The 8055-nt window shown below is 43.2% G+C and overlaps 1 protein-coding gene across 1 annotated transcript in view; it reads right to left on the bottom strand.

Annotated features, from left to right (window-relative positions):
• PYROXD2 (pyridine nucleotide-disulphide oxidoreductase domain 2) overlaps positions 1 to 7596 on the bottom strand; it is an 11092-nt gene extending 3496 nt beyond the window's left edge. Inside the window, exons 1-12 of the mRNA XM_015816282.1 lie at positions 7457 to 7596; positions 6433 to 6452; positions 6131 to 6224; positions 5971 to 6044; positions 4899 to 5054; positions 4558 to 4711; positions 3558 to 3619; positions 3193 to 3290; positions 2620 to 2761; positions 2196 to 2330; positions 844 to 916; positions 630 to 662 (exon numbers count right to left, since the gene is read on the bottom strand). Of these exons, the coding sequence (XP_015671768.1) occupies positions 630 to 662; positions 844 to 916; positions 2196 to 2330; positions 2620 to 2761; positions 3193 to 3290; positions 3558 to 3619; positions 4558 to 4711; positions 4899 to 5054; positions 5971 to 6044; positions 6131 to 6224; positions 6433 to 6452; positions 7457 to 7586 (1171 nt within the window). The 5' untranslated portion in view covers positions 7587 to 7596. The remainder of the gene's footprint in view (positions 1 to 629; positions 663 to 843; positions 917 to 2195; positions 2331 to 2619; positions 2762 to 3192; positions 3291 to 3557; positions 3620 to 4557; positions 4712 to 4898; positions 5055 to 5970; positions 6045 to 6130; positions 6225 to 6432; positions 6453 to 7456) is intronic.
• Positions 7597 to 8055: the final 459 nt, after the last annotated feature.

The raw sequence follows: 8055 nt of genomic DNA, 5'->3' as shown, positions 1-8055 counted from the left end.
GATCCACAGCCACTGAGGATATGGGCAGTAAAGGTTGATGTCATAAATAATGCAAGGCAGTACAATAAATTTCAGTTCTCCAGATATTTAACACCAACATTCAGGAATTTGCTCACAACAGAAGTTCACAACAGAATATAGAGAAATAAATCATATTTTATTGCAGATAAAACCGAAGCCATACTTACGCAGAACACCTACCTAATGCAACAGAAATCAAACCCTACATAATTTCTATATTAGGGTTTAAACTCTAAGCCTTTTGCTCCTACCTTTTCAAGTCTACAAAAATCTTGCTGCTTTCTTCTCCGCTTTGAGATTGGGACATCTGTTCAGTGTTTACAAAACTGTCCTGTCTAGCCTGAGAGTCATTGGTTCCCACTTTGTCAGCATTTTCTTTAAATTACCAGCCTCCTAAATTTGGTGGGGGAGGCAAATAAAAATAGATTTCCAATTATCTGGGCAATTCAGTTGGAAGAACAAAATATAATTCAGAAAAAATAAATGAACAGGATGCTATGAGAAGGAAGGAAAGAGAAGGTTCCCCAAAATTCTTTGAATGATTGAACAATACAAAACACCAGGAGGTGGGGGCTTTCTTTTTTTTCTTTTTTTTTTTTTTCTTTTTTATTCTTCATCCCAGGTCTTTAGTATTATCCAATCTGAAGAACAGATCAAAATTTGTTATCGGTTCTGTAATGTTTCAGTTGGCCCTATTAAATTTACCCAGTTAGAGATAGGAAGGCAGCTCTGCCTGTTATGCACAGGACCATGGAAATTATTGGACCACTAAGAACTTTTACATGGAAGCTTCTCACCTATTCACTGCCTTACAGTTCTCACCATTGATCTTGGTCACTGGAGAGCGTGTGTCAAACTGTGAGATTCTCTGTACAAATTCCAAGGGCAGATGCTCCTAGAAAGAAGAAACACAGATGCTTGGTTTTGAAGCAAAATGGAAACTAGTTTGGAGTTTAACTACCGAAACTCATTTGTCTCATTCTTCATATTATTTATGGTTAGTACCCATACCTCAGGTTGGACAATTCATTGACAGAGAATAAGGACATTATGCCAGAGAATATGATGCCTCTAGTCCAGTGGTTCTCAACCTGTGGGTCGGGACCCCATTTGGTGTCGATCGACCATTTCACGGGGGTCGCCAAGCAAGGCTGTCCGCCATTTTTTTGTCCATTTTTTTTGTCCGCCATTTTTTCCCCTTTTCCGGCGGGTGCCTTACCTCCCTTGGGCTGGGCCAGCTGGTGGTCGGCCTGCTCCGTCTCTGCCGCTTGCCAGCAACGCCTCAGCCGGCGCAGGGGGCGGAACTACACATGCGCGGCGCTCCCGGGCAGGGAAAGTCCTCGACTTACGACCGGTTGGGTAGTCCTCAACTTACGACCGGTTTAGTCCTCGACTTACGACCGGTTTAGTCCTCGACTTACGACCGGTTTAGTCCCCGACTTACGACCAGTTTAGTCCTCGACTTATGACCGGTTTAGTCCTCGACTTACGACCGGTTGGGGTCGCGGCATTAAAAAGGTTGAGAACCACTGCTCTAGTCCAAGGGGAGGCAACTTTGGCTCTTTTATGACTCGTGGACTTCAACTCCCAGAATTCCTGAGCCAGCATGAAGTTGAAGTCCACAAGTCATAAAAGAGCCAAGGTTGCCTACCCCTGCCCTAATCAGTATCCATTTCTGGAATACAATACAATTGGAAGTTTAATATTTAATATGAAAGCAATCCACTGTTTTGGAAAAAAAAACTATCAATAAACAACAATAGAACTAGAAGAATCTTAAGTTTCACTTTCTTAAGATTCTTCTGGCACTCTTTAGATATGCCAGGCATTAGGTAGGAAGATAGAGAAAGCTATACTGGGAGCACGTGACTTAGACCTCTCTCCTCTTTTCTTTTGGAAAACCTTCCTCTTTCCAAACATTATTTATCAATCTTTCTCTTATATGGATTGAAGGAGCTTTCAACAATCTTATTTGCCTGAGAATCCATTGTCTTCTAGACAAATTATAGTCCCTGCCTTATGGGTCCTTGTTGAAAAAGATGCAAACTAGAATGCAAATAAATCCAAGTTCTAGGCACCTGGTTTTTAAGAGAAGAAAAAATAAGGATAATGGTGATGGTTTTCTAACAAATCCTCCTGAGGCCTTCCCTGTTTTGTCAGAAAGCTAAACGTACTTGTGGAGTCAACTCCAAAAAGGTGTGACGCGGAGATGCATTGGACAGTACCAAGCGGCTCTTCACTTCAGTTCCATCCTGGAGGCAAACTCCCTGAACCTTCTTATCAGAACTCAGGAGAATGTGGGAAACTGCCTGAGGAGTAAAAAAAAATAATCGGCAAATAAATATGGGTTCTCATGTGATTAGTAAAAACTGCCCACTTAACTGGTGGTAGAAGGGATCCTGACTTCAGGCTGTCCCCTCCATAAAGAAACCAAAGTTTGAGTATCTGTGTCTTGTCCTGTGGTTCAAACAGAACCCAGGGTGCCACATAACAGCAAACAATTGCATTTGCTACCTCTTGTTCCATTGTTTTTTGTCAGCGTCTACTTTTCAGGAGGAATTTTTGACACTCAGATCAAGATTTGATAAATCTACTCACCTTATCAGTAAAGATCTCAGCCCCAAATGTAGTTGCAGCACGAGCCAAGGCCCCAGAAAGTGCCCCCATGCCACCAGACACATAACCCCAGGCACCCTTGCGCCCCTCTACTCCTCCCATGACATGGTGCAGCAGAACATACCTATGAGAAAGACACAAAATTAGGGACTGCCAAGCAGTATTATGAAGGCTGCAATTGTATTTTTAATGTAGATGTTGGCCAGCAGCTTGGGTTTGTCTCAGACTTTCTGGATACCTTTTTCAATGCAAGTCTTCTGCCTCAAATACAACTTAGTCTTTATAACTGTATGCATTATAGTAACTGTGTGCATTATAACAGTTTCAGTCTCCAAGGGCTTACAGAGTATTATAGAAATAAAATGTTATGATGCTTGGTATAACTTATTAGCTATTTTCCTTGTGTCCAGCAGTGCTGGTACATAGATTGCTATTGATTGCCAACAAGATATAAAGGCTAGGAATGAATATGAAATGATGAGAAATGGTATGTGAAGATAGGAGGCAAAGGTTAAGTTGGAGAACAGCAATACGAATTAAGAACCATATTATTACCCACTGCCTGGTGTATGTGGACCAGCCATGGCACCAATCACTGCATCAGTGGCCAAAGTTGCTTTTAAGGGCTCTGATTCAAACCAGAAATCCAAAATCTGCAAGAAGAGACTCAGAAACAAGCCTTGTATGGAACCCCTGAAGGAATCTATACATTCTGTGTACTCATTGCCTTTCTCTGACCCACAGGTGCTGGGCTAATCCCAGGGCCCTCTTGTAGTTCAAATTAAAGTTATCCAAAATTTATTCCTGAGCATCTAATGAATTATGGAGATAGCACAGTTATACAATTAAAAAGTTGTGCAAACAACCCCCCTCCCCATTTCACTGGAAGCTTCCTGATCAGGTTGGCCAATGCCATTCACCTTGGAAATGGGAGCTGTGAGAACCTCATAATACTGTGGAAGTTGTTTTCCCAAGGCAAATCCTGGCAAGAAGAAAATAAGGTTATTGTTCACCCCACCAGAGCCGCTTGTTTGAGATGGACAGCTATAGAAAATAAATAAACAAATGTGATTCGTGCCTTTCAAATATAGAACAAAAGGGAAACTACTCTAGTTAACCATCCCACACAGAGACTTACAGCTGCAGAAGATCCCCAATAAAAGATCACACCAGGAAAACTCCTTTCTCTCTCTCTGTTTGCTCATCTTCCACTGCTGCTCATACACAGCTTATATGCCGTGCATGCCGCTTAAGCACTTTCAGGTTTACATTTCTTGGTTAGCACACCTTCGACAAAAAGCCTTCACACAGTCCTCCAGAGGTTATTATGTTAGTGCCAATTCTCTTGCAAATGTTGATTTCAATAATCTAATTTAAGGAAGATGCAAACTAATCTTAACTAATCTAGTATAGTCTTCATTCTTGCAGGTCTATTCTTTGGGCATTAGTGCACACATGTATGTGTATAAATAAGTGTGCAAATGAGTGAAGCCCTCAATTTATCAGCCAACGTAGTTTCCAAAAGCTATATGGTTGTTTTGTTGTTTCAAGATAGAAACAACTAACCTTTTGTTGGAAGGTTTTTGGGTTAGATAAGATTACACATGTGGGAAAGGCTAGGTTTTATTTTAAGGCCAGTGCTAGTATCCATGTGTTTCCTTCTCAAAATTGTTTTAGTGAACATGATCAGAAATTCTTTAAGGGCTGCAAAAAAGGAATCTAGGCTTTATATTTGGCCTTGGGATCCCAGTTACTCCTTCTTACCTTACAACAAGCTAAGAGGAGAGATTGTTAATTCAAGTATAAAGTGTATATGACTGGGTGTGATTCTAATCATCTACGTAATCCAACACAACAGCCACTGAAGAGAAATCTGGGTACATATCACAAATGGCAGGACCTGGGCCACCTGTCTCTCACCCGCACAGAACAGGGCTCTCAACCCCGCCAAGGCCCTGAATCGCTGACGCAAGGAGCCCTGGGTGAGTGCGGCTACATCCATTGGACAGATATCAAGTAGAGGATCAATGGCTGTCACCAAGCGGTTCATGAACGCCTCATATTTGGGAAAAGCCTGCAAAGATAAAGGAAGAGAAACTACGCAGCTTAGACTCATTTTTAGAGCAAGCCTTTACTTACAGATCAACACCCCAAGCGCTCACAAATGTTTAGGTATCTTCTTATATTTCTTGCATCATATGACTGTGATATGTTCTACTCTCCTTACCCCTCTGCCTCCAGGATCAGTCCTCCCCAAATACCTGGGCATCCTTTAGTGAGAACTGGGAAATCTGGCTCTGTGTCTCAGCCATGCTGTTCCCCAGCAACAGCGAGCGAGGAACCTTCCCACTCTGACTGTCCTCCAGGATTGGAGTGAAGGAATAGGGGTCACGCAGCAGCACTTTTAAGCCATGTTTCTGCAAGACAGAATTATCACACACATGCAGTAGGGAGATTTGTGTACAGTGCTCAGACATATGGGCGGCTATGCACAATGGTCCTAGAATGACCCTTTCCTAGCATACAATAGAAGAACGATCTCTTTACACCACTAACAACTCTACAAAGGGCCACCAGCTAATTTAGGCTGCAGTCTTAAATACGTTTATATATGGAGTAAACTCCATTAAATATAATGGGACTTAATTCCAGGTAAACTCCTCAACCTGAAGAGGCTCTCTTTTTAAATCTAGTATCTGTTGGTTTCTGATTTCAGGAATTTGCTTCCTTGATTATTGGAATGTTAATCAAATTTATGTATCATATATACTGCATCTGCCCTCTGGAACATTGTGCCCCCCCCGAGTGAGGTCAGCTCCAAACCTCCTGACCTTTCATAAGAGCCTAAAGACCTGGCTGTCAACGCTAGTTAGCTTGCGGCTCCAATGGGGGGGGGGGCATCACAGTGGAGATGCTTGATAGATTAACAGATCCTCCCTCCCCCCCATACTGCTCCTGCCCTCCCTGTTTGGCTTTTTGTATTAACTTTTTATGTTTTTAGTTTATATAGTTTTCTTTTATGATTGTAAACCTCCCAGAATTACCCTGAGGTAAGATGGGAGGCCAATAAATTTTACAAATAAATAAAATAAAACAAATGTCAAAAGGGATGGAGCTAATCTAAATTCAGGGGGAACAAGAATGTTCCATAAGGCAGGTGCTACAGCAGAGAAGGCACATCTGGGACCCACCAAATGAAGGTCTCCAGTCAATGATACCCACAACAACTGGGATCAGTATATAACAGGTTTCAGGAAAAAAAGCACAATTTGGAAAAAAAGCTATCAAACAATACCAAGCATTTCCTAAGGCTACCCAAAGCACAATCCATACCTTCAATTCCAGCTCAGTGTAAATCTGGGGTCTCAGCAGACTGAGCAGGTAAGAGGCTCTGGAGAAGTGAAAGCCTGCAGAATAGTGGAAATCAGGTGAACCAAGGAACAGAAGTTTATACGTTTGGGAAAGGAAAGTATTGGGTCAGTTTAACTCTTACCTGGGATGATTTCTTCAGTGACTGCAGCGCCTCCCACAATGTATCTTCTCTCCAGCACTACTGTTTTCAACCCTCCCTTTTGCAGATAAGCAGCCTGGGGATGCAGTGAGTGTTAACTTGGTCCTGAATAGTCCCACTTGCTGCTTTCCAAGAGTTCCTGTTGCAGAACCTCATAACTGTAAGACCAAATATCCCCAGCAAAGAACAGATTCTCTCCCCAAGTACAAATTAAGCACCTGGGACCTGTTCTAGAAATTGTCAAAGGTAAGGGGCTACCTCTTCTCAGTACCCTCCGTACTTACAGCCACTAGTCCATTGTGTCCTGTAAAGAGATATCCCAGAATGAAAAGCTACTTGTCATCATATGCTTCTTCTTATATAGGTGCAAATATTTTATTAATACCAGCATTTTTGTCACCCTTCTCAACCCCGAAAGGGTCAAGGGAAAACATTCATTTGAAAAGTTAAAATATAACTTATAATACAATTAAGAACAGGTGACACAAAAATTTAAAATCAGCAGTGGGACTGCAATGCAAGTGGATTGCCATGCCTAGCTACCCCCAGCCAGCATGGTCAGTGATGAAGATGCTGGGAATTATAATTCTGCAGTCTCAAAACCAGTATTTCTCAACCTTGGCAATTTTAAGACAGGTAGATTTTACTCCCAGAATTCCCCAGCCAGCATGCTAGAGAAACACTGATATAAATGATCAGAGACTGCTGATCCCTGTATATGTTTGGCACAGAATTAGAGTTAAGTCTCCAAATTCTGCTTGATTTTTATGATTGCATTAATCCTTTCAAAGACTTTTTTTTTAGCAATTATAATGAGGTGGCTTTCTGACATTTCAGTCTAGTCCTGACCTTTTAAATGGCCAAAAGTGACTCTGCTTAATTGAGATCAGCCAAGGTTGCTTAGATGCTATACCTAAAGAGCAATACAGAACTCCAGATAAAATATGCAACGTTGGCAAGCAGCAGCACTTGGATGGGACACTATTAGAAAAATACCTGGGAAGTAGAAAAACATCCTTGGCAAACTAAGTTCATATTGTTGCCAAGAAAACTGGAGGAGTCAAGGAGGCCCCCAGGAAGGCTTACTGTTTAAAGGGCTCCAGGACTGCATGGCCCACAGTTTCTAGTTTAAAATTTCAACGCTTCATCTTTCCATGTCAAGGAAGCCTCTTGACGCCAAAATACTGTAGACACTGACTCCAAGTCAAGGCAATTCTACCAGGGCAGTGGGCCATTTCCATATCTGGCCACGGGGAGCCTCCTTTGCTCCCGCATGTGTTAAATGGGCTCCATTCCTCTGACGCTCACCTGCCCCGATCACGACAGCGTCGTACTCCCGCTTCAAAGAGGCTGCAGGCCGCGAATGGTTTGCCCTGCAGCCCCCCAAAATCCGGCGAATGCCAGTCGGGCCCAGGCGGCGATAGTGCCCGCTTGCCATTTTACACGTACTGAACTTTGCATTTCGGATCGCACTTTCGGGCGAAGAAACAGGGGAGGTCCTACGAGCCTTTCAGGAAGGCGGGGGAGAGGAGGGAGGGGGAGTGCCCGGAAACCGTCCCGAATGCACAAGTGCCAGGGGTAGGCAACCTTGGCTCTTTTATGACTCGTGGACTTCAACTCCCAGAATTCCTGAGCCAGCCATGCTGGCTCAGGAATTCTGGGAGTTGAAGTCCACGAGTCATAAAAGAGCCAAGGTTGCCTACCCCTGCACAAGTCAGTGGTATAGAAGGGCGGGGGGGGGCGGAGTCGTTGCTTAAATCTTTCCGTGTCACCGTGCTTCACCAACAACGCGGCGTCCCGGCAAAACAGGCCGAAAGCTATTTGTGACACAATCCAAAGCAGAGCTGCTTCCCAGCTCGAGACTTACATCAAGTCCACCAAATCGGTTTGGTGCCTGATGCAGAGCA

The sequence above is a fragment of the Protobothrops mucrosquamatus genome, unplaced genomic scaffold (genome assembly GCF_001527695.2).
Source record: "Protobothrops mucrosquamatus isolate PMUCROS unplaced genomic scaffold, P.Mucros_1.0 scaffold419, whole genome shotgun sequence".
Taxonomy (NCBI): Eukaryota; Metazoa; Chordata; class Lepidosauria; order Squamata; family Viperidae; genus Protobothrops; species Protobothrops mucrosquamatus.
The sequence above is the reverse complement of the archived record's forward strand: the minus strand, read 5'-3'. Positions and strand labels throughout refer to the sequence as shown.